The sequence below is a fragment of the Poromitra crassiceps genome, assembly GCF_964638095.1.
Source record: "Poromitra crassiceps genome assembly, chromosome: 15".
NCBI lineage: Eukaryota > Metazoa > Chordata > Actinopteri > Beryciformes > Melamphaidae > Poromitra > Poromitra crassiceps.
This window is the reverse complement of record NC_139634.1, coordinates 28,988,834-29,014,947: the sequence shown is the minus strand read 5'-3', so window position 1 is coordinate 29,014,947 and position 26,114 is coordinate 28,988,834. Positions and strand designations below refer to the sequence as shown.

General features: G+C 42.3%; 3 protein-coding genes across 3 annotated transcripts; 2 read left to right on the top strand and 1 right to left on the bottom strand.

Moving 5' to 3' along the window:
- Positions 1 to 2,536: 2,536 nt before the first annotated feature.
- On the top strand, positions 2,537 to 14,193 carry tmem255a (transmembrane protein 255A; the record flags this gene model as incomplete). The annotated part of the gene is made up of 9 exons (XM_083651835.1): positions 2,537 to 2,695; positions 3,397 to 3,459; positions 4,831 to 4,920; positions 8,584 to 8,649; positions 9,466 to 9,554; positions 9,779 to 9,850; positions 11,291 to 11,453; positions 12,041 to 12,178; positions 12,804 to 14,193. The coding sequence occupies 9 exons, from the start codon at positions 2,537 to 2,539 to the stop codon at positions 12,939 to 12,941; spliced, it is 978 nt and encodes a 325-aa protein (XP_083507961.1). The 3' UTR covers positions 12,942 to 14,193.
- A 571-nt stretch (positions 14,194 to 14,764) lies between these two features.
- zbtb33 (zinc finger and BTB domain containing 33) lies at positions 14,765 to 20,014 on the bottom strand. The gene is made up of 2 exons (XM_083652232.1): positions 19,910 to 20,014; positions 14,765 to 18,345 (listed from the first exon to the last, which is right to left on the bottom strand). The coding sequence occupies exon 2, from the start codon at positions 18,341 to 18,343 to the stop codon at positions 16,340 to 16,342; it is 2,004 nt and encodes a 667-aa protein (XP_083508358.1). The 5' UTR covers positions 18,344 to 18,345; positions 19,910 to 20,014; the 3' UTR covers positions 14,765 to 16,339.
- Positions 19,098 to 24,824, top strand: nkap (NFKB activating protein). The gene is made up of 9 exons (XM_083652233.1): positions 19,098 to 19,219; positions 20,415 to 20,794; positions 21,016 to 21,096; positions 21,719 to 21,780; positions 21,874 to 21,969; positions 22,064 to 22,106; positions 22,198 to 22,401; positions 23,147 to 23,296; positions 24,284 to 24,824. Exons 2-9 carry the CDS (start codon positions 20,427 to 20,429, stop codon positions 24,456 to 24,458), a joined length of 1,179 nt encoding a protein of 392 aa, XP_083508359.1. The 5' UTR covers positions 19,098 to 19,219; positions 20,415 to 20,426; the 3' UTR covers positions 24,459 to 24,824.
- The last annotated feature ends 1,290 nt before the right edge of the window (positions 24,825 to 26,114 follow it).

The window sequence follows — 26,114 nt, the reverse complement described above, 5'->3', positions numbered from 1 at the left end:
GCTTTTGTTGATGGGCCGCTCACTTCAAAATTCCGATATTTCCGACAGCTCTTGAAGGCAGCCGCAAATCGTCACTGTGTGATATTTTTGACAGGGGGTGGCGCTCAAAGCTCGCTTAAACAGTGAAGTGAATTGATATTTTAATTGTTACCTTTTTTTATCGCCAAATCTAAATGTCAGCTTGAAGTTGTTGAATCTTCCCAACATCTTTTTTTATCAGTCCTTTTTTTTATCCCCTTCTTGGCTCGCACAAACTGTTTTAATTTAGCGTAGCTAATTTAGATGAGAAATGGCGGTGCCCACTGCCCACTAAATGTTTTGTGCCGAGATCAAATGTGGCAATGTCGCTGTACATCAATTATCAGAGACGGTAGCAGGTGCGTAAAAGTAACGAGCCGTGTCGTGTAACTCAATTCAGTGAGTGCTTTTAAAACGAGTAACGGCTGAAATGGTACCTCGTTACTTTAATAATCCCAGTGTCTGTCTGTGACATGCGCACAGCCAGCAGCAGCGACCCATCGACACGCCGTGGCCCGTGAGGACAGAGAGACGCACAGACATGTCAACAGACAGCCGCGGATGTCAATGGGACGCACTCGGCTTCAGCGGGACGTGGTCTGCTGCTGTCAGAGAATGCCACTGCAACCAAATACCCCGTCCGTGTTAGCTTATAGCTGTAAACAGGTAGTCGTGCCGCTCGTTAAGTATTTGGTTTTTAACCTTGAATCGTAATTGGGTTTTTTCTTCTTCTTCTTTTGGAGGGTCGTCCTGCGAAACATCCTCCAGCATGCCTCCTGTACAGAGCCGTCAAGCCAGTACGATTACTCTCGCTGATTCCACCATGGGTAGGTGTATCGTCACGCAAGGTCAGCACGGCTTTCTCTTCTTATCAAATAATGTGTTCTTTTGCTTTTACAGGATACGGAGACTGAAACAGACTAATTATAATTTACTTGACGTGAAATGCTTTTTTAATGGCGGATTCTGCCTTGCCATCGCGCCAAGGCTATTTTTTTACAATCCACATTATGGGTTTAAACATCAGGATGGTTTAACGTTATAAAATGGATGATTCCCCCTAAACATCAGACAAAACACTCATTGCATCACCAGCCCTGTTTCTGGTCGAGGCCGCTGCGCGTCACTGCAGGTGCGGCAACTGTAGCACCGGCGGCCAGCAGGAGCCTGGACTCTCATGAGTGGCACTGATTTGGGCTGGATACTTGCAATGCATTGCAAAACTTTAGAGGGTCTAATGGAGTATTATGTAAAACTCTGTACAAACCATTATTTTATACAGAGGCAAATCTCTAAAGCATGCATGATTGAGCCTATTAACTATGCAGGAACAAAGATGACATCATTTGACTGCATGGTTTCTCTGCTCAGCATCTGATGACAAGGAGGCACTTTCCTCCAGAGTTACACAGAGCGAGCATATTTTCTCATTGATCTACATGTAGCAGCATCATTAGTCTGAGTGGTGACTTCTGTGGCTTGCCACCTCCATGGTTTCACAAACGGATTAAACAGCACATACAGGTTGCTTGGATGATTAGTTTTTCTCTGACCGCACTGTCACACTTTTAGAATGAATTCAAATGGAATAAGTAAAACAGAAATATGAACCATGCACCTTAATTCATTATTGCCTTCTAAATTGACAAACTTACAAGATACTTGATTATTCCCACGCAAAAATGTTGGCGGCAATTGTTTGGGACAGCATGATTATAGAATTATACCATTTTACTGAGAGCCTGTAATCAATAATCAGAGCCCCTTCTTGTTGTGAACTAACATTACATCATTGCTGTGATTAACTTTTTATGCTGAATATAAAAATCGAACCTAATTGCACTTACAGTATGATTGATGTCTATTGCTGTGACACTGTTGCTCCACATGTGACTTTGTTTGTGATTTGATTTGTTTTCACTTCATTGGATTGAAGATGTTTTTCTGTTCATGTATTGATTGACTGGACTTGTGATACAGCATGTGAGTGATAAGCAGGATTTTTGCACTCACTTTAAGGCTGTAAATGCTACTTGTTTCATTGATAAAAGAACTCAATGTTTTGACCAATTTATCGAATGAAACTTGCATATTGGTTTTTACTGTTGCCATTCCAGCCAGTGTCAGTGTCCTTTTACAAATATCTTATTTAATGAGTAATCCTCCTTCTAGAAATACCCCGCAGTTTGACTTATGCTCCCTAATGGAAGTTGCAAAAAGCAATTTCTACATTGGATGTGTCAGCTTCTGCAACACCCATAATGATCATAACAAATTGACCAAACCAAATTGCCTATATTATATTATAGATTGGAGGAGCAGCTATTCTAGGCAGATATTCTGTCTATCTCATTATACACTCAGTTGCATGATCTGTCCTAGCCAGAGTTTTGATCAGAAACACATGATCCAGTACATACCCACTACACACGTCACGTGCTTGTAGTAGATGCTACTCGCAACTTCATATTGTAATTTCACATGGCTTCACTACTAGTGTTACAGCATCACAGTCAGCATGCGTCGTTTTCTAGGTTCTTTTAAGAGGAGGAAGAGGAAATCTATCATGGTGACATCGATGCTGCTCATTGTATCTGTGCTCATCCTCATCTTCGGCCTGGCGGCGACGACCAGGACGCAGAACATCACCGTGGGCGGCTACTACCCAGGAGTCATTGTGAGTCAGATGTTCACACCTGCACATAGCAGCATCCCACACACTGTAAATGTCCATGTTGAATGAAATGTGAGTGAAGAGAGTGTTTCCAGTGAGCTCTTCCTGCTCCTGGACTCTGATGAACCTAATTACCAAGGATCTCTGAGGGACGCATTTTCCCCCACATTTATTATTCAGTATTGCTGTTATTAGAGAGGCTGAGTGAGGTAAGTATCTGGGTCCATAAATTGGTTTCCTTCAAAGTCCTCAGCTTTTAGCACTCAGAAAAAGAGCTCCTCGGAAAGGCGCGACTGTACGAAGAAGAACATTTCTAAAAATGCCATCCTCAGACTTAACCGCACACTACATACGTTATGGTGGTTTATGAGAACAAGTGGTACAAATACAGTAATTCAAATGTCAAAGCTACAGAATAAGTTGAGTACTAAAGGGGGGGGGGGTTGTCTGCGGAAAGTGCGACAAAAGATTGAGAGAAGCTTTGTTGTCGTCACTCTCATAAATTAGATTAATCTATTCTGTATTTTGCTAATTGGTGATAATGGTGAAGAGTCACTGTAAATGGGAACACACTGAAAGGTTTTTCCCAGAGCTTGAAAGAAGCATTAATACACCACATATATTTTCCATCTCTTTCAATCACTGCTCTATCAAATCAAGTCAAATGAAACAGACGCACTAACAACAATTTCCTCTCATTTCAGCTGGGCTTTGGCTCTTTTCTGGGAATTATCGGCGCTCATTTGATAGAGAACAAGAGGCAGATGGTAAGAGGATTTATATTACCTCTGTGCTTTGAGATCAGTTACAACACGGCACGTCTCCGGGTCTCTACAGTCACACTTAACACTGTCAATACGCTGTCCTTAAGTCCCACTGTAGCCTACCTTAAGACCGTCTGTGACTCTATGTTGTTAATGTGACAGTGGCGGTGGCAGATACGGGCCAAGTTCACGGTCAAGACTTTATTTAATTTGTTTGTTTCGAGCGTATATCAGAGTAAGTGCCCTGGGCTTCTGGGGAACTGCAGCCAGAAATAGACGGGTGTAAGCGGAGGAGGACAGATGTCCATACAGGAATGTAGGGAAGGAACTGCAGATGAGAGGAGCGGGGGCGGGAGGTGCCATGCAGGGTCTGCCGCTCCTGAAATGAAGAATGAGTTTGTAGCGTGATACCCTTCACTTTCCCATAAGCCAGCAGAGCCTGGATGCGGGGCAAAAGGCACGCCATAAACCTGTCCACTCTCAAATACTAGTCCATGCATGTGCCATGATGATCTGAGCTACTGCATTTCCCATAGTTTATTACACCTTTGTTATTACACAGGAAATGTATTGAGATCCGTCCTATATGGCTTGACTAGTGACAGTATCCTAGGGCTATTAGAGGCAAGAAAAAATTATCTTGTTAGTGAGTGCATAGTCACATTATTTTCTGATAATCAGTGAATTGGCAATTCCATTTAATACCCCACCCCCCCCCCCACCCCCATTGTAAATGCATGTAAACAACTGAAATCCCTATTTTAGGTTCATCATTCCGATAACATTGATGTGATGCAATCAATAATTCAACAAAACTCAATTAGCCTCTGTGATTAAGAAGGACCAGCCCTACTGACTATCAACAGCTTTAGGGTGAGGTTTGCATCTCTGTAACATGGGTGTCAAATCTCAAAAGATGTGTTGTTGTAAATTAGTTTGTTTTCAAATATACGCTGCTGAATTTACTCTAGTTGGTGATTGTAATCCGATATTATGGTAGAAATCCCCTGTTACCGTTAGCGGTTGAATGTGTTGTGTCAGGAGCAGAGTCTGCCTCCTGCTAGCTGGAGTGGCTGCAGCCAGGGTGGGGGTGATGTGTAATTGAATACATGCCATCTTCCATTGAGGAGTGAACAGAAGGGAGTGAGGGGAATGCAGGTGCAGTAAAATTGGTTAGTCAGTTTCAACAAACCAGATAAGCTACAGTAGGTGGGGAGGAGGAGGGAGGGAGTGGGGAGAACAACTCAGTGCGTGATACAATTTAGCTGTGCTGCTGACTCTTCTCATATGAAGCAAAAGAAACTCAGCCATGATTGGGACTGAGTGATGAAGCTGATGCGCCCCTGTTTTTCCCAACTCTTATTTCTTTCACAGTTAGTTGCATCCATCGTCTTCATCAGTTTTGGAGTGGTCGCTGCCTTCTGCTGTGCTATTGTAGATGGAGTCTTCGCTGCAAGGCACATTGTAAGTATCACTGTATCACTGTGAGGTCAGAGCCCGGCTACTCAGGAACCCTCCATTAAGAGCCTGACGACCCAGGAAACCTCTGGATTAACGTTTCCTGGTCGCAAGAGGACAGAGCTCGGTGATTCTGGAACCCTCCTTAAAGAGCCGGATGATCCGAGAAATCTCTGATGGTGTTTGGTGTGGTAAACATGGTAGCTCACTTTGAGCTCGGCTGTCCCTGCAGCCTGTCTGGTCATGTGATATTTATCTTGCCTTAGTTAGTTTTATATTCATTTTATTCATTTTATTTCTTTCTATCATTTTATCTTTTTATTTCTTTTACCCTTTACTGTGGTTTTAATGTTTTTAGTTTAAGTAACCATGGTTTTATGATGGGTTTGGTTTGAAATGCGGTTTTGGAATTGTGCAATACTTGAAGTGCAATATTGAATACTGAAGTGCAATACGTGGTTCTTGTTTACGCGCTGTTTGTCTTCAGATGTACTGTACTCTCTGTTACGTTTGTCATTGCTCTATTGCTGCTGTACATATGCCTAAGACAAATTTCCCTATGGGACAATAAAGTTAAACTCAACTCAACTCAACTCACTCTATATAGAGCGTTGTGAGTCGGATCAGAACCCTAACCCTGACCCACTAACATTCCCCCAGCCACTTCCACTACCCACCCCCAGAATCCCGACCCCCTCCGACCTTCCTATCCCTCCTCTCCTCTCTAAATTGGCCAGCTTCAATTTTTCTGCTGAGGCCATTAAATGGGTTGAATCATATTTGTCTCACCGGGAGCAGTGCACTGTGGTTGGCGGTGTCAGCTCCCCTTACCTGAGCTGTCCAGTAGGGGTCCCCCAAGGGTCAATTTTGGGCCCAATTTTCTTTTCCCTGTACATTAATGATCTTCCAGATTTCTGTTTTGATGTAGATGTTCAGCTTTATGCTGACGACACAGTTATTTTCACAAGGGCTAAAAACCCAGTGGAGGCGGCACGTGTCCTATCTTCAGCTCTCTCTCATATTCAGGCATGGCTAACAAAATCTTGTCTCGTGCTGAATGCAAAAAAAACCGTTTGCATGTTCTTTTCTAAAAAAAACATTGCACCTTCGCGCTCCAATGTTTTCCTGGGGTCAGAGGAATTATCAGTAGTTAACGAGTTTAAATATTTAGGCGTGATGCTGGACTCCAATTTAACGTTCAGCAATCACATTAAAATGATCTCCAAAAAAATTAAATTCCACCTGTATAATTTCAGACAAATAAGGAGCTGTCTGTCCACAGACGCTGCGTTTTTATTTTTACACTCAATGATCCTTTCGCATCTGAACTATTGTATAACTAGCTGGTCGCTGACAGGAGTAACCATCCTCAAACCAGCCGAACTACTCTATAAAAAAGCCCTGAAAATACTAGATAAAAAACCCTTTTCTCATCACCACTGCCATATCATACGTAAATATGGCATGCTAAGTTTTGAGAACTTTAGAAATTTCACCTCTGCCTGTCTCATATACAAAGTTCTACATGGACTGGCGCCGCCTCCTCTTGCTGACTTTATCAAATATCGTGCGACCGCCAACTCGACCCGTGTCACCCGGGCCATTACGAACAAGGTCTGTGAGGTCCCCTTTAGAAAAACTTCCTTTAGTCAGAAGACCCTATCCTTTACGGGAAGCACCCTCTGGAATAATCTACCTCCCTCTATTAGAGAATGCCCTAGTCTCGCCACTTTCAAAGGCCAGTTGAAAGTATGGCTCAGATTAAAACAACAATGTGACCACACTTAACATCTGTCATGTTTCGCTGCATGCTCTATGTGTCTTATTCATTTTAGGTTTTACTAACCTTTTGTACTATTAATTTTTTGGTTCTATTAATTGTGTGTGTTTTAATCATTTTTTGTTCTTACTAATCTTCCGTATTATTAATCTTTTTTGTACTATTAATCTTTTTTCTCCTTCATGATTACATCAACCTGCCATGGGACTACAGGTGGAAACTAGCCCTTGGGCTATAACCTGACATGTTTACTGTACGGCTGTACTGTTCATTAACGTGTAATGTCCCATTCTTTAAATAAATGAATCTGAACCCTAGCTACAGCCGCTTTTCCTTAGCCCCGCCCCCTTTCCTGAAGACGCCCCCTCACATCACCCAGATACACCTAGCCACTCCCCCTACCCACCCCTCGAACCCAGACTCTCTATGACTTTCCTAACCCTATGGCTACGGCCCCTTTTCCCTAGCCCTGCCCCTTTCCTTACCACACCCCCTCCCACCACCCAGATACACTTAGACACCCCCTACCCACCCCTCAAGCCCCGACTCTCTACGATCTTATTATCCCTAGCTATGGCCCTTTTCCCTGGCCCCGCCCCCTTTCCTGATCACGCCCCCTCCTACCACCCAGATACACCTAGCCACTCCCCCTACCCACCCCTCGAATCCCGACTCTCTAGGACTGTCATATCCGTAGTTACAGCCCCTTTTCCCTAGCCCCACCCCAGATCGGATCCACACCTATATTTAATGCTTCTTCCTTGGCCCCTGCTACAGCCTCCCACCAAGTTTCATGAAAATCGGCCCAGTAGTTTTTCCGTAATCCTGCTAACAAACAAACAGACAAACAAACAAACAAACAAACTGGAAACCGCACCAAAAACATAACCTCCTTGGTGGAGGTAATTAAGTAAATTCATTAATTATGGATAAGACTGTTATTTTCAGGCTCATAACTAACCTATTAATAAAAGCCACCCCTATAAATGCTGTACTGTATGCATTATCCATATGGTGAAATGTATGCCAATGGCATCATTGTTTAATTATGGCAGGCCGTAGAAGCTGCTGCACCGTAACCACCCAGTCAAAAATAATTGTGGTAGGAGGTGATTCAAGATGACATTAATAACATAAAGCAATACATAACCACTAATGTACTCTTAAAATGACTTTGTGAAAATGAATTTGTGAAATAGGCCTTAATCTGCAAGTTAATTTGCAGTGAGTTGGACATTTTCCTGTGAAGCAGTTTTTGTTTTTTTATTGAGCATGGAAACAGTACAAAAAGTCTGTTTTATAAAAACACAGGGAGGAAATAAGATACGGTAAGCTAAAATAAGATAGCACTTTATTGACATGCATTTATTGAATGAAACTTTATTGAAATGCAATAAGTTGCAGTGACAGACTGCATAGGTACAGTAAGTGAGGCGGGTGGTGGTTTGTGTTGACGTAATATTTTATTACCTGTCAACATGGTTTATCATTTTACTCTTGTGCAACTAAATCAAGTTTCACATTTGAGGTGCAAAATTACATTACCCTTTCTCACTTTGTATACCTTCTCTATAGACAGTTTTACCGGAATTCTGTTGCTAGGGAACAGTTTGGACTCAAGTTGATTTCCTCTCAGTTTATTGTATTAGCAAATACTGGAACACGAAGCAAGGCTAGGGCTAATTTGGAATGTTTATGTTGTCAAGTTGAAACAGTCTATACAGGTATACAACATTATGAGTTATTTTCTCATGTTTATTTTTGTCTCTTCTCATTTAGTTGCCTAAAGTAAACCGATGATGAAATATACAATATACAATGTACATAATATAATGTTGGTTGTTGTACTGCAGGTATATATATATATAATGTTGGTTGTTGTACTGCAGGACCTCAGGCCGCTGTATGCCGGCCGCTGTGACTACCACTTCAGTGAGACGGCATCTGAGCGTGATGTAAGACACACGTTGTGAAATGTTTCTGTTGAGGAATGGTAAGGTTTGGTGAAGAGAGTGTGGGCCTAGTTCCAGGCTTTAGCCAACACAATAGCCTGTCGGCTAGGACAGAGAGAGCACAGTCCAAGTTTCCAGTTCCAATGTTTTATTGTTCCTCAATTGTTTAAGCTGGGTTTGCTGACAACATGAGAACAAGAAGAACATATATCATTCATTAATAATTCAACAAAGTAACATTTTACATCCAAACACAATTACGAATAACTCCATTAAAGAAACTTAACCATTCGAACAGATAATTATGAAATTACCAAATCTGCTATGAAGCTATGAGGTCAAACAAAGGAAAACGTACAAAGCATTTACACAGCAAACAATTGATGGGGTGAAGAATTCATAGGAGGCCATCCAGCTTCTTGGTTCTCAACCATTTGGCCACAATTTGCCACAGGTGAGCTGGCCTATAGATAATCACTTCTAGTTTCAGTTCCCATCCAGAGAACAGTGAGGCAGGGATTGGAAAGGTTAGAGTGGTAGGGGATCCGAGGCTCCACCTTTCCAGGAAGCAGTGTGGCAGTTGGAGGAATTCAAGATAAGGGGATTTTCCACACACTTTCAGTTCACAGAAATAGGGATGTGGTGTTATGACCTTTCTGAATTCCTCCTCGGCATATGTCTTGGACCTGAATTCTGTGTCTGCACGCTGAAGTCTTGATAACACAGTCATTGTGGATATCTGTTGAGTGAAAGCACGAATGAGGACAGGGACATTGTTATGAAGCCTGAGAGGGGCATAAAATACTTTTTGAACTTCAGGTTCCCTGCCAGACACCATCACGCATGTCCTGTAACCTGCGTGTGAAGAGCAACACCTGTTACTGCTGCGACCTCTACAACTGTGGGAAGTGAGTATGCTGCAGCATGGCCAACTACCCACGCACCGCTCTGCTCCGGAAAAACTCAAACAATGGCTACTTACTTGTAGTCTTAGCCTTGTTGCGTTGCTTTGATTGTTTGTCGATTTTGGACCCGTGCCATTGTGTCATCTTTGTTTTTTTTTGTTTTTTGATATTGCGAGGTCAACTGTATCAGAAAAAGAATGCTTCTTTTCTTTTCACCTATGTTTCAGACAACATCCTCTTATGGGACTTCAGAATAAAGATGTTTTGAAAAAGTTTAGGAAATCATCCATGATTTGGAAGTAGGTCCCTTTCTTCTAGCCCCACAATGACCATTAATGATCAACTCATGTGTTTTTTGTTAAAGGATAATCACCCAAAAATGAAAATTGAGTCATTACCTACTCGTCCCCATGCCGATGGAAGCACGGGGTTAAAGGGAGGCTTTGCCAATTTTCAACCCACTTTGTATCATTATAATCTCGGTAATATAAGCAGATGGACAGTGCTTACCTTCCCTATATGTTTTCCACATGGAGAAATATCCGTTTATCTCCCTGCAGAAACCCCGCCTCCGCCAGCTGGTATGAGTCAATTAAGTTAAGGCTCTCGATGCGATTCTCCGTGGAAGTGCGCATGCAGAAAAAATAATAAAAAATAAACAATAACAGCCGCACTCGAAGACGCCCTTGAGCAACAGCTGTTCACTTCCGCGTCCAGAATTGTCATTCTAGATAGAAATGCCTACACACTGCAGAGCTTTCGCCGCAAGAAAACATGACGACAAGGTAAAGGCTGCCCATCGGCATACTAACATTGTAATGATACAAAGCGTGTTTTTTAGTTCACAAAACAGTCCTGGAGTTTCACAGCAAAACACCTTTGCAACATTCTCCTAAAACAATTGAAGTAGATGGTGACCAACTTTCAAACATAAGATAAATAAATAAATAAATGGCTGGCGTAATCCAAGTCTTCAAAAGCCCTGACATGTCAAATTGACTTGAAAATGGATCATTTACACCCTGTTTTTAGCTGAAATCTTCACTGTAGCCAAAAGAAGGAAGAACAAGTGCTGGTGGGGCTACAGTACATAGCCTGCTACAGTGAAGGTTTCTGCTAAATACAGGGTGTAAATTACGTCTTTTCAAGTGGACTTGGCATCTCGGGGCTTCTCGAGACTTGGAATACGGCTACGCCAGACTTTATTTTTTACGTCACCATCCACTTCAATTGTTTTAGAAGAATGCTGTAACTCTTTGTGGACTAAAACACTTCACCCGTCCTTCCATCGGCATGGGGGTGGGTAGATAATGACTGAATTTAAAGTTTTTGGTAAACTTATCCTTTATTGATGAATGAACTATAGTAACTATGTAGAGTTTGTTGTATACGCCACCATGGTAGTGTGTGGTTGGATGCCATCTCCCCTGCATGTCGTTGCTCCTCTGTTTGTGCCTCACCAAACACCAATCCTCATTCAAGTCTCCCAGCTTTCTAGCAGCTCTTGTTACTGGTTTCTCCACTCACACTTGGACTGAAACCATCAGAGCTTTTACAGCCATAGATCCATTTGTCTGTAATTCAAGACCTGTCGTTCACTCTGTCCTGAATACAAATGTGTAGTGCCTGTTGGTATGGGTAATATAGGTGCATCGCTAAACACTTTAAAACACTCACACTCTAAGTGAATATTACGACTTGACTGTAGACTGTCTGCATGTCTCCACCCACTGGGCTAGCCGTGTCGAGGTGATTGGAGGCTACCATGAATACACAGATGTGAAGAGCTGCCAGGATGTGGTGCACCTGTACCACCTGTTATGGTCTGCTACCATCCTCAACATCATTGCTCTCTTCCTGGGCATCATCACTGCTGCAGTGTTGGGAGGCTTCAAAGACATGGTAAGTCTACTCTAAAGAGTCATATATTTACCCTCAAAGAAGAAAATAAATCTTGATGGATAATTCTGGCCATAGTGTGTCCAGATTGTCCTCTCCTTTCTAAAAAAAATCCTGTGGATTTTTACAAGCACTAAGCCAGTTTACACTGAAAATTCTCACCATGATCTTTGCGGGGAATGAAGGAAAATACCTGAAAGAACTTAGGTGCAAAGTAGCCTAAACATGGTTTATTCTTCAGCATGTAGACAGAAATCAGTCAGACATTCCCAAAGATTTTTTTATCTGATACTAAACCAATTTCACAATTTAGAAAATATACTGTACATAAAATGTGGGACGTTGTCAAAACCCCTGTAGCTGCAGGTTACCAGATAAAAAAACCCATTTGATTTTCATGAAGGAGCCTGGAGAATGGGCTAAGGGTCGAAATTAATCAGAAAACATCAAATTGTATGATGCTTTTAGCAATATATGATGTAGACTAGAGTGCAGATGAATCAGATACTGCTGTTTTAATAGTTTGGTGTGTATGTGTGACAGGCAAAGAAAAGATCACTAATGGCATATGTGTGTTGATTGCCTGTCAGACTCCCTCTCCTGACTCATGTGAACCAGAGGCGATCACAGCCCCTGTCCCATCAGAGCCTCCAGCACCCAGCACCTCCCTCAACTCCTATTACAACACTGCCCCCTGTCTGCCGCCGTACGCTGCCTACGACCTGCAGGTAAGGCACTCCACCCATATCAAGAATCAAAATGTGTAATGGTTCATGTAAATGTTTTTGTTAGACTTGTTTTGTATGTAAAGAAATGTGTCCAGATTAAATGATCCACCTTGATGTTAATTCAGGGTTCCCACTTCCCACACTCGCTGTTGAAGGAAAATATTGCTGGTTGGTTTGTGTGTGACAGAGTTAAAATACTATTACAGATTTGAAGTGAAAAACAAAAGAATGCTTCCAGGTTCCGGATTAGTGTAGTTAGTGTTTGTGCAGTTGATTGTTACTTTGTAATTCAGTCATGGAATGGAATTTGGTCATGAAAATTTGAACAGTGGTCATGGAAAAGGTTTTGGAATTTCATTATTGAAAGGGTGTGGAAATCCTGTATTACTACTGTATGTATTATGTTATGTTAGAATGACAACATTTCAGTTTCCAGTATGTGTTTGATGGTCTCAGAACCAAAATTTTTAATTTCAAGTATAAACAGTGTGCAATTGCTCTCCTACAGTACGCACCTGAATCCTGATATACAGTAGCTGTGCAAAGAGCCTAGTTTCCTCAACGGTGAAATTCAGATCTACAAATGTGCCATTCTAAATCTACTTTGTCCACCTTTTCTCTGTAGGGCATGTTCCCTGACTCTTCAGGTCTATCCGATGAGTCCCAGTCTGGAGCCAGCCACATGTGGCCTACTATGATCCCTCCACGCTACTCCCCTCCTTACTACCCCCCAGATGAGAAGCCCCCGCCCTACAGCCCGTAACACGGCGATCTGGCCGAGAACCGGTTTCCTGGACCTTGACTAGGAGGTGCCACCCAGAACAGCAAAGTCAGAGCTGGGATGTGTACAAAGAATTAGGGGGGGGGGGGGGGTGCATGAGTCAACATCACTGTAACTGGGAGTGCCAATCATCATGAACGAGAATGAGTAGGAAATGTTCTGAAGACACATTCATCCCACCAAAGTATGCTAACGTTCAGCTCTGCCCGACCCAAGGAAAACCAACACGATCGCTCTCACTCTGCCCTGCACTGTGTTTGTATCAAGACACAGACAACCTCTCCAACACCGGGACTGTTTACACGTCTGCCTTAAATACAAGTGGACTTCCAGCGCTGTGCCACACTGTCACCCGGACGCTCAACCATCTCCTTCCAGCTTCTGCTCAATGTTCACCTCACATTAGTGCGTTTAACGCTTCCTGCCTCGAGCGGTACACGTGACGATGGTCCTCACTCTTTGCATTGTGAGGCTGATCTGTTTGACGGTTGACTTGCACAGGTGTGACCCCCCCATGTGATATGGCTGCTACTTTTGTCTTTTCTGAATCTATGGACGGGCAGCTTGATAACTCAGATCTGTACAATTTTAGGCCCAAGCAGTTGTTCCTTGAGAAGTTAATAGTGCGATTCACTGTACATTATCACAGGCAATGTAATTGAGCTATTACATGCCTATAATTATAACATTATGATATACCGTTGCTCTTTTAGCACAATAAGCATAAGGAACAGAAACATAGATCATAGCATCTATCTATTTATCAACTTTGTCTCACTTGATGTTCAAGAGTCGCTTGAATCAATGTGGATTTTGCAAATCAGTTTACTGAAGAATAACCTATTCTATGTAGTTGTGAAGGAAGCACTCTAACAATTACACTCCTAACCATAACTATTTATTGTATCTTCACTAAATGCTGCAAAGGAGGTAAGTATATACAGTAGTGAGCCTCTCCCTCTATAAGTAATATTAAATTTACAAACTCAAACGTGTTGTCTTAGTTACGAATCAACATTAGCAAGTCTCAAATAAGGTTCAACCTTTGATGCTGGTTTCGCTGACATGAGATTAGGAATTGGTAGTCCTAGACTAAAACTCTTTCACAAAGTTAAAAAATAAATTGTAGCAGTTTAGACTTTGTCCATGTCCATGAAGCCAGCCTTCGTCAGCTAATCATTGCTTTTTATAATTTGAAGAACACTTTCTCAGGGGCTGATGAAGTGTCTATTGTGCCCCCCCCCCTTGACATTAAAAACTGTTTTGTGTAAGTCTTTTGTTGATAAATTGGCTAGCTAGTGGGTTGCTATTGTCAAACTCTAGAACAGAAGTTAGACCCTTTTCACAACAAAGACCCATGGAAAATCTCAAAGTTTTTCCCATGTTTGGATTTAGAGGATGTTACATTACTGCTCAGTCGCAATAAGCTAACAAACTCATTGTGGCACTGGTGAAATTTAACTCTTCTCTTTATTGAAGCCTTACAGACAGGATTTGATACATTTGGTCATACCTGCTTTATCACAGGTTTTGATCGGCTACAGCACTTATTCTCAAAGTGGGGTATTGTGTAACCCCAGGGGTATGCAAGAAAAAAAGAGTACCATCCGGAGGTCGAATGTTTGAGGGTGTACAACTCTTTGGTAATTGACAGAAAAGAGACATTCCATAAAATGTCAAAAATGATAGAACCAAGTATTTTTATTGACTTTATTTCATTTTGACTAGCACTAAAGACCTAATAAATAAGATTAAAAAAGAAAAGTAAAAAAAGAGGTCTATAGCACAAATATTTACATTGAACACCAATGTTAATTTGTTTATTGTAACAAAGCCTGCAGTGATTTTATTGAATGACATGGAAGTAATATAGAAGGATGTGTTAGCACTACTTGCTTACTCATACTAACTACATTCAGACAACAAAAGCAGAATGGAAAAGTAAAATTGTTACAAAATATTCTTGCATGATCCCAGGAGAAGTGCTATCTGTACAGACTGAATGAATTCTCAGTTTACGTCACTCCGACCTAGCATGGGTGAACCCAGCCTTGAGCCTTCAACGTGATATCACAGACTGTGTCTGTAACGTAAGTGACTACGTGACTGATAGTACATGGGGGTCACATGGAGGCAGGGTTTACCCAAGCTAACTCCGATCATTACCTTTTTAAGCAATCTCTAGCCTGCCCTGCAGTACATAGCAGGCAGATTTTGGCATTGACATCTTGAAATGAAATAAAAAATAATATGGCCAGCATAAGAAAACGCAAAATACAACTAAACAAAGCACAGGTCATTATGATCAGAGTAAATCAAAGGGCTTAGAATGGACTGCAAATACGCTATAATCTTTTGAAGACATTCGAAATTAAATAACAATACCCAGCTGTGGGATATCCAACAAAAACATACTGAAAAAATAGACATTATTTAAATCATAATTATGCTTCTCTTGATAGAACGAAGGAAAACATTTCATCAATGGTCTCAAATGGGAACCAGGCAGGTGGGATAACAGCCCAGAAAAGTGTTGTGAATCCAATGGATCCTCAGACACAGCCTGAGCTTCTTGACTGCATTAGCCCATGATGGATTTGATATCAAGAGTTTACGTCCACCATTTTACACAAATCTGTTGAAACCACAAACACATTAATTTACATTGACCAGAAAAAAATTCGGTTCAACATAAATCCATCAACTAATTGCTTTCACATTCTCACAAATGTTAAACCTATTCACGCTCTAGAAATGAACCTCAAAGGGAGTAGCTGTTAAACTTCATTAACTGATTCAGCAAATATGGTCTAAATATTAAAAACTGGAATGAAATCATACTATTAACCACTGTGGCTGTAAGAGGATGTGAAAGAAAACATGATTCAACGTCTCCGTTAACATTCTGCTTTCTGCTCGAGCTCCTCCAGGCCGTCCCAAAGTCAATCCTAAAGACCAGAGGGGATCAAGCCTTAACTTTCCTCTGAGCCCCTAGGCATTGGAAATCTAGCCAAGGAGCCAAGACAAAGTCAGTCATTATCAGCTGCATTAAAATGCATTCTTTACAGACAGGATTTTGCATCACTTGATTAAACATTTTATCATATTTTTTGCCGGTTTTATTCTTCTCTTAACAGTTTTGAATCTATCTGTATCTTATTAGATGTAATGTCTTACTGTTTTACTGCATGTTTGCTACAAAACACAAAAAAACAAAAAAAATAACGGATTATTACAAAAGCAGTGCAACATTATACACGAGATAAAAGGAGTGAGCATTTTAGGACAGTATTGTTGACATGGACCCTTTTTTTTGTCAAAACATTGGGAACCACTGCAAAAAAGGCACAGATAACAGGGCAGTGGGTGAGCCATCTTGCTCAGTAGGTCTCTGGTATAACAAAGTCAAATTCTGAGGCTCCCTGGGGAGGGGGATTCATGGCCGCCCCCCCTCGAGCGTGCGCACCAGCGTGAGCATTAGGCTCCACAAAGATGTCATTCCAGCTCAACATTTTGCTCTGAGTGGACGACTGCACGTCTTCGTTAGCGGGGGGCAGCGGCACGTGCTGCACACTGCCGTCCTCGGAGATGACGGGCATCACCCCCATCGCTTCATCGGTAGTCCACGAGTAAGGCTTCATCTGCAGGGTTTTACACGGAAGCAGGCGGTACAGGTGGTTTTCGGTGGCGTCCTTCTCTTTTCTCCCGCTGGGGTCCTGGTTGTGGGCCTGTTTGCAGTGGGTGGAGAGCACCTGGTAGTTCAGAAACGTGTCATTACACAGCAGGCACTGGTAGCGCCTCTCTCCTGTGTGGTGGATCTCATGCTTAGTTCTGTACTCGGCCAGGGCAAAGACTTTGTCGCAGTAGTGACACGGGTACTTCTTCTCCCACGAGTGAGTGTTGAAGTGGCGGCGGAGGCTCGTCAGACACACATACGGACGCTTGCAGACGACGCACACGTAGAAAGTCTTCCCATCCATAATAAGTTCATAATGGTCTTCAAGCTCATTCTTGGCCTTTTTCTTGTTGGGGCCGCCCTTTGGTGACTCGGGGTTTTTGTTGGGGCTACCCTTTGGTGACTCAGGGCTTTTGTCCAAGGACTTTAAGGCGTTGGACATTAAGGCTCTCTTCCCTTTATTGGCTTTAGAGCCTCCCTCTCCTGGGTCTTCCTTCAGTGGGACAATATCATATGTGTCTTCCCCAATATTGGCATACACCTTACAACCTGAAGAAATAGAGTCAATTTCTGAGGCCTTATCTAGTGTAATTGTCTTTTTTGCAGCTAAAACTGATTGGGAAAGGTCAGTTTTCTTTTCCTGGCCTGCAGACGACACATCTTGGAAGCGCATTTTCAAATCCCCCTGCCGAGTGTTAGTAGAGGCTTGCTTCATGTGGGCTCCCATGATATTTCTATTCTCAGAGGACTGTGAGGCTATGGAGGGCTCAGGAGTGAAGCTGGTCGACCTGGCTGGTGTTGTGGGCACGCTCCCTGTGGTCGACCTGACTGGTGTTGTGGGCACGCTCCCTGTGGTCGACCTGGCTGGTGTTGTGGGCACGCTCCCTGAAGCCACTCCGGCAGGGGAAGATAGATTATTGGAAGTCGTTCCCAGGCCTTCCCGAGGGCTGCTGCCATCTGCTGGCAAACTTTGAGGAGAACAATTGACATTTTGCGGCTTTGCATTTCCTGCCTTCATAGGGGCTGGGCCTTTTTCCTTTTGTGCAACCGCATCACTTGCTTCTTGATTTAGCTTTGGCGCTACATCTTCTGAATCAGCAGGATCCAAATCAATTACCTCACCAGACTTGGATTTCTGATTGGCTGCTCTGGTTTGAGCATCGGTTTTTGAGACAAACAAAACATCACTGTCTGAGTCCTCATCATTATTATCATCAGTTTTGCGTGTCTGATTGAATTCCTCTGCAGATATGGAAAAGGACTCTGAGATGATTGGCATTGCCTCTGTGCCTGTGTCATTTTTGTTTTCCGTGTCTTTGGATAGACCAGGTAGGCCCTTCACTTGAGACAGCGGTAGCCCCAAGTTTGCAATGAACTTCACACCCAGTATCTGTCCAGCATTTATGAGCTCCTCCAGCATGTCAGAGCGAACACGGACAATCTTGGAACTGTAAATGTAATTAAGAATCTCCTCAAAGATTTCTGGTCTGATGAAGTTGAGCTCAATTACTTGTCCAGCTACTGAGAAGAGCTGGTGGAAGTAAGTACTTGAGGCAGACAGCATGGTTTTGTGAGCTCTGAATTTCTTGTCCTGTATAATGATGGTGACGTCGCAAAACAATCCATGATTTCGTTGCTCGTTCATTGACTTCAGCACAGCTGCTGAATACTGTGTGTCAGTGGCGGATATGAGCTTTAGACTCGGCATGCCTGTAGTGAGAGAGAAAACAAACAAACACAATCACACTTTTTCCAAGTAAACAGCAAAAAGAAGCAATTACATTATTGTGCATGCCATGGGGCGAAGAGATGGGTGTTTCAACCAAACGCATCCTTTAAACATTGGCTCAAACTCAGTTTTGGTCATTACCCCTATTCCCTCCATTATTCGGTCCATCACCAACACCCTCACCCTCAAATGGGACAATAATAACAGATTTTCTTGCAATGAGGAATGTTTGATATATTCAATTGCAAATTCTTCTTTGAAATTATAAACTTCTCAGCCTAGTAGTGTATTTTGCAAGTTTTTCATGCCATTAGGAACAGACTAGACTAGACTAGACTGATGGCTGGATGACACCCAGAATGTATGTGTGAAAAAGAAAGGGGGGAAAAAAGCAATATTTCCTGTCCATGGCATGCAAACAAATGTTAGCTGAAAAACATAATTAGAAATGACAGCTCATATTTACATAATCCTCTTGCAAATTATAATTAACGTTAAGCACTTCTACATAGGTGCTCATAAATTAACTGGACTGTTTAGTAGGCAGGCCAAACTTGTTTGTAGCTGCTTAAAAAAATCCTGTAAAACAGGACAGCCAAAATAGTAAACTGCCATCACAATGGCGTGACCACACACGTTGACAGCACCCAATACCATTGTGCACTGATGTAATACAAAGTAGTAAATACAAAGATGAGCAAGCCGAGACCTAACTACAGTACACAGTTGGTGGGCAGCATCAGGTGAAGCACTACCAATATAAAGAAATTGTATTATTGTCTGATTTACATTTCCTTAAAGATACTATATACTCAATGAACAACGTATAATTAAGATTTACGTCGGTCTGGAAAGGTGGGTCAACTCTATCCTCATATAATCCTCATATAAATGGGTAGTTAATCCTCCACTAAACGACTGAAGTTATACTTTGTAAATTGCAAACTTGAAAGTAAAATTTGAATGTCATTGCCAACAATGGCATTCCTCGCGAGATTGTTTCTCGGGGAAAAATGGTAACTAGCGTGAATTATTGTGACGTTATTGATGATTCATAAGAACCACAACCCGCATTTCGCCCACTGAACACGCTGGGGGGTTAACGTAATAAGCACGAATGTGTGAAACAGGGCTCTCTTTGACCTTTGTTAGCTGTAATAATTTTTTTAGCATGCTGCAATCTACGCAAGAAAAACAATAACGTTCCTTAGCTAAGTTACTTGGCAAAAGTTAGTTGAGCATTTGCACTCGCGTGTTGATATTCGTGGCAAAATTAACAGGTTATGTTAGCTAACGTCACTTCATCAAACCGGTTATTGATACGTTTGAGTAAATATTCAAATGCTAGTGTTAGCTAACAATGGTAACGTTAACGTAGCTGGATTTGTTCTCTTCCTCGTTATTGAAAAGCGGATAGCGCGGCCTTCCGAGTTAGCTAGGTAGCTACCGTTAGCATGCTCGTTTCAGAACTCAAACACGGGACTCGAGTGAATACGACCAACATCTTGCTATTTAAAATAGCCGCACGAAATCGACCTTGTTTACCTGCAACCTTGATGTTTTCTGTCCAGACTGAACAGGATCGCCAGTTCCCCACCAGCGACTGTAATTTAGCTGGCAACAGACAATAAGGAGACTTGCTAATAACTGTCAGTGTCACAATGATTGAACCGCCACAAGGCGGCGCCGTCGCAGGAGCGCACCAGCCGCCAGCAGAGACCGAGGGTAGTCGACAACAAAAAGCAAAAATATGGCCAGGGTAGTTCACTCTGACAAACATGAATTCCTCTTTGTCCAAGCTGTATGCATGTATTTAACTCTGCCAGCAACAATCAATAAACCTCTGACAAAAAAACCCAACAAGCGGAACCACGTTCAAAGTGCTCTCCGTAACAGCGGGTCATATTTGGGGACGGACACATCAGAATTTCCTGTTATTGAGCGTTCTGCTTCCGGCTGCGCACAACATAAACGTAATGAAGCAGTAGCGTGGCAGTTTGTTTATTTTCCTTAAATCTCACTGAACTGTTCGTTGTTAATTTGTCATCAGAAAGGAGTCAGTATGCCGACGTCGGATCGATCGAGCTCCGACAATGGAGCTCGGAGTCCTCGGCCCAGGAGACGGAGTCGATCCCGCAGCGGCAGCCGAAGGAGTCTGTCTCCGGATAGCTTCGGGCCCAAGTTGCCCAAGCCTCGCAACAGGGAACGGGAACGCGAAGAGCGGGATCGGCGACTCCGTGAGGCAAGGACGATCAAAAGGTTTCGCGTAGGAAGCCCCCGACGCAGCCGGTCTCGGTCCCGGGAGCGGCATAACAACCACTGGTCCGACCAACGCGACGGTAACTCGAAATATGGCGGCTTCAGAGATGAGTACTATGAGCAGCAGCGGGACGACGCTCAGCGCCAGAGACAAGAGGCTTTCATTGCCAGGTTGGTACCGTAACCTTATCGTCCACCCCCCAGCCCCAGCCCCAGCAACTGAAATGCTATGTGTTTGACATAGTGCTGCCACAAAGTTTACGAACAATAGTGGACATCTTGAAAGGATGTCTGTTTACCATATCTTGTACAAGTCCATGTTAAACCCATAGGGGTGGCACAGTTGTTCCACAGTCTGTGGCTGGCTTGATGCAGCTATCTGTCTGTTACAGGCGTCTGCAGGAGAGGGAGAGGATTGGTGAATTGGGTTGTCCTGAAGTCTGGGGATATTCACCGAGAGTCAAGGAACCAGAGTAAGTCCACAAATTCTCCACGACAGCAGCATGTTTATGATATTGTTTCTGAACTAACCCACCTTCCTAAAATATAATTTTTGTTCATTGTGATTTTCTGTACATACACAGTTCGTTTGTTGGGTAATGTAGACTGTAGAGGTAAAAGCACTCACCTACCACCCCGGTTCAATTCCTGGTAGCAGTACCTCTGCTTGGTTAGATGTTCCTATGTCTGTGGATGCGAAGCCGGTGGGTGGCATACAAGTCCTCGTCGCTGCACTAGAGCCTCCTTTGGTCGTTCAGGACGTCTGCTCGGGGGGAGGGGAACTGGGTGCAATAGCGTGATCCTCCCACACGCTACATCCTGCCGGTGAAACTCCTCACTGTCAGGTGAAAAGAAGCAGCTATCGACTGCACATGTATCGAAGGAAGCATGTGCTAGTTAACAACTCTCCCCAGATTGGCAGAGGGGGTGGAGCAATGACCAGGACACCAGGGAGAATTGACCAAGCACAATTGGGGAGAAAATGTTTACAAAAAGCAGATGGAAAAAATTATTTAAAAAAAACACAGTTCACATCTGTGTACAGAAAACTTCATTTGTCATTCATTAAATTCGGTTTTACCCCCCCCCCCCCAGCTCTGATGAATTCACACCAGTTGAAGACGTGAAAAACAGCACTTCAGATTCTAGCTCAGACGGTAAGTTTAAGTTCAGTGTCTCTGAACATGGATAAATGACACCATAATAGCATTCAGTTTGAATTCCGAACAAATCCTTTCTGTCATTTGCAGAAGACAAGAAAAAGAAGAAAAAAAAGAAAAAGAAATCCAAAAAAAGGAAGAACAAAAAACACTCAGAGGACAGCGAGTCAGAATCTGATTCAGAAGGTAAGGGGAAGTTTCCATTCTTTACAAAAAGCCAAACATGTTTTAAAGTTTTTTTTAATCATGGTTACAGTGTGAACTATCATGTTTCTTTCAGAGGAAGAAATAAAGAAGAAGAAAAAGAAGAAGAAGAGCAAAAAGTAAGCTCACATAGCTCGCAAACTACATATCAAATTATCTTGCACTGAAAGGGGGCAGGACCATTAACCAAGCTTAATATTTTCCTCACAGGTCCAAGAAGTCCAAGAAGAAGAAGGCAAAGAAGACCCGCAAGCAGTCCAGCGAGTCCAGCAGTGAACAGTCAGAAGAGGAAGGGGAAGAGGAGGAGGACGATGCTAACGGGGTGATGTGGGTGGAGAAGACCTGCATGGATGAGCACCTGGTCGGCCCTGAAGCTCCGCTCACCCATCTGTCCCAGGACGACAGACCCCTGGAGTAGGTTTACTTGTTATAATCATCATCATCAGTATATAAATGGGAGCTAGGGCTCTGTCTGTTTCTCTGTCTGTCCCACTGCGATGTCATAAATCCCACTGTGACATCATCAGTGATGTCATAAATCCCAGTGATCCCACATCCCACACAGCTCCAGAGAAGACGATCGGCCCAGGTACAGCCACCACTAAGGTGAACGGCCAGGAAGAGGCTGATGACACGCTGACCATGGCTATACTGCCACGTCATAGCGGACGTCATATTGACGGGCTGATTGGCAATTGAGGATGGGGTGATGAGTCACGAGACAGGTCATAACAGATGTCACACTTGACTTATGTTGAGAGCTGATAGCTATTGTGATATGAGGTAACGTAACTGGTCTCCATCTTGAAACTCGGCCGAGACCAATATTTCAATCATGAGAGACCAGTGGGTAAAATTTGACAAGCAAGCTTTATTCACAAATAGCATGGCAACTAATTTTGGCGTAATGACTCTTGTGGTGAGAGAGGAGGGCATCTGCTCAGTTTAGGATAGAGCATCCCCCAAAATGCACAGCAGCCGAGCTGCGGGCAAGGCTGCGCAGCGGGCGAGCTGCAGGACAGGCGAGGCCGCATAGCGGGCGAGCCTAGGAATCGAGCGCGTAGCATGCGAGATGCCTAGTATACACAAATTTGTGAACAATAATTCTCTTTCTGTAATCTGAGTTTCAGGCTAAAAGTTGCTTTTTGTCCTCATGCAGCTTCGGCCATGCGCTGTTGCCAGGTGAAGGTGCCGCCATGGCGGAGTATGTGAAAGCGGGCAAACGTATCCCGAGAAGAGGAGAGATTGGACTGACCAGTGATGAGATCGCAAACTTTGAGAAGTCTGGCTTTGTGATGAGCGGTAGCAGGTACGTGCTGCTTGTGTTTAATTTTGGAAACAAGGCTATCGTCTGTGCCTTTTATAAGCAACATAATTTATTTTCATTCAAAGTTACTTAATGTTTTTGAATTAATTTTTATATTGTATTCGCTTCATGGCACTTACACTCATCATTCTCTCCTGACTAGATCCTTGCTTGCGTTGTATATCTGCCAAATGGAAAAATGTATATTTTAAATCAATTGTTTCTACATTATTTTTGCGGTATGAAAAAGGAACTAGGCCTTTCTAAAATAGAAGGCCGTGGCACAGTTGGTCATTTTTGCAATATATACATATATAATAATATATACATAAATTGCTCCCTGGATATTTTTGTGGCTGTGGCCTAATTGATATTTGACAAGTGTTCAAATGAAGCACAAAATTTATTGGATTAAATGTATCATCCACACAACCTGTTCTAATGAATAACAGTCTTTTAAAATTAGGGTGATAGTTTGACTATTAGTAAAATTATAATAAATGGTGATGTCCCTTTGCTTCCACTTGTGCATCGAGTTGAACATGCTCATGTAGTAATAACTGACAGCAGTGTAGGAAATTAGCCAGTGCAAAAATGTCCCAAGAAATCTCATAATGACCCTAAAACCATGATCAAGGGGCAAAAAAATGCCCCCAAGATTTTGATCATTTTATTTTCATTCAATTAATTAACTTTCCATTTCCATCTCTAATGGCCAAAACACACAGCAAGCGTAAGCGCAGCACAGCAAGTTGCACCAAAAAAATAATAAATATATATATATATATATATATATATATATATATATATATATTTATTTTAATACAGTATATATATTTTTAAACACAGTATATATATATATATATATATATATATATATATATATATTGTACTTTTTTATTTCCCACACTGCTATACAGTAATTTTACACTAGAACAATTAAAGCTTCTGATTAGTTGCCATACTAACAAATCAAATGTGACCCCTCAGACATCGACGTATGGAGGCTGTGCGTCTGAGAAAGGAAAACCAGATCTACAGTGCGGATGAAAAGAGAGCGCTGGCATCCTTCAACCAGGAAGAAAGGAGGAAGAGAGAGAGCAAGATCCTCTCCAGCTTCAGGGAAATGGTCTACAGGAAGACTAAAGGCAAAGAGGAGAAGTGAACGTTGGATTTCCCACTGTTTGGACTCAGCGCACCCCCTTCTTAAGACACAATTTCTATTTGTGTCTTGTGAGTTGATCTTTTATGTTTTATTCTCTGCCTGTTTTTTGGGGGAAGAGAACATGTAATATTCTGTTTTTAGTGGAAAGTGCAGTGGGGAGGAAGGCTTTGCATTGTAATATCACAGAAAATGTAAATAAATAAATGGGAGTCAATTGCAACTAGTCCCCTATGCCTTTTGTATTATAGGATATTATACTCTCCTATTTACTAAATGGAACTAGTCTTTGCACTTTTGATTTATTTCCTTTTGTAAATTTTCATATCTGATCCTGAACAGAATGATTAATAAATTCTTTCACATCAAGTCATTTTTCAGTTTTTCTTGAAAATTCTCTACTATAATATATATGTGTATCATACTATAGTATATAAAGAAAATCATGTTTTGAGTATTCTAAATCTCAATGTTCTGTCAAGTCAAGTTTATTTGTATAGCCCTAATTCACAAGCATGTCTCAGAGGACTTCACAGAGAATAGGTCTAGCTAAATCTAGCTGACACAACAATAGCAATTACAGTAGTAATAATGACAACATGATTGAACAATCATAATAGAGAGACACAGAAGGAAAGGGGGATGGAAATGTGGGGGAGGAGAGAGCAGGCTGTAAATAATTTGGATGGTTAAGTGTTGCTATCCTATATATCCCATAGGCAAATCACTTGGGTTATCAAATGGGCACCCCCCTTCCCCCAATGTTTTGTTGAATTAGGCCCACGGCCCCTCAATAACACTCAACAGTGTATTCCAGCATCCCAGAAACACCCCCCTTTTTGCCCACTCGGTGGACCCAAGTCTACCTTGCCATCTGCACCTCGTTATCAACCATACTACAATCAATCCCTTTCTAATTCAGAACAAGTTATACGCTAATCCGAACCCCACCAAGTCACACATATGAAGTTTAAATCCTCACTTGCCCAATCTGTTTAGGCAAAGCTGACTAGCCCTGCTGGCTTGTCTGTCTGGCAGCCTCTCACTGAATGCCAGGGCCCTTACAGCTGTCCAGCCACCCTTCAGTCAAAGTGGGGTATGGGGACCCCCAGGGGTCCTTGAGGGCATTCCCAACAAAAAGGAGAATTTATTTTCTCTAGAATTCTAACCATAAGTAACATAACAGAATGTATGACTATTTTGGTCATGGGCTTCATACACTTTCTGTCATAAAACTTCTAAGTGTGATGACCCTCAGTCTCTCTCCCTTCTCACCTTTTGTTCCGTTTGTTTTTGTGTTGTCTAGTTATTTTCCCTTAGTTTTAGTTAATAGTTTTAACTTTGTTGTATGACTACCCTATGTTGCAACCATAAATTGTATAATAAATATATGGACATAGCCGGTTACCACCCAGCTCAAGGAAGTAACAAAATTAGGGGAGTCATACACCAAAGTAAAAGTTAAAAACAATAATTTGATAACATTAAACAAACAGAACAAAAGGTGCATTGGTGAGGATGGAGAGAGACTGGAGAATGGTCTGAAGTTCTTAAGACCAATGAGTGCACCATGAGGTGCACCCAATCAGCCTAACAACCCTAACCCTAACCCTAACAGCAGAGTGGGAGGGTCATCACAAAATGGTCACAAAAGCTCAA

Excerpts from the sequence above, each read along its gene's own strand:
- nkap (XM_083652233.1), top strand. The coding sequence starts at position 20,427 with ATGCCGACGTCGGATCGATCGAGCTCCGACAATGGAGCTCGGAGTCCT. Across the intron at positions 20,795-21,015 it reads CAAGAGGCTTTCATTGCCAG|GCGTCTGCAGGAGAGGGAGA; the intron begins GTTGGTACCGTA and ends TGTCTGTTACAG. Across the intron at positions 21,781-21,873 it reads TTCAGATTCTAGCTCAGACG|AAGACAAGAAAAAGAAGAAA; the intron begins GTAAGTTTAAGT and ends TGTCATTTGCAG.
- zbtb33 (XM_083652232.1), bottom strand. The coding sequence starts at position 18,343 with ATGCCGAGTCTAAAGCTCATATCCGCCACTGACACACAGTATTCAGCA.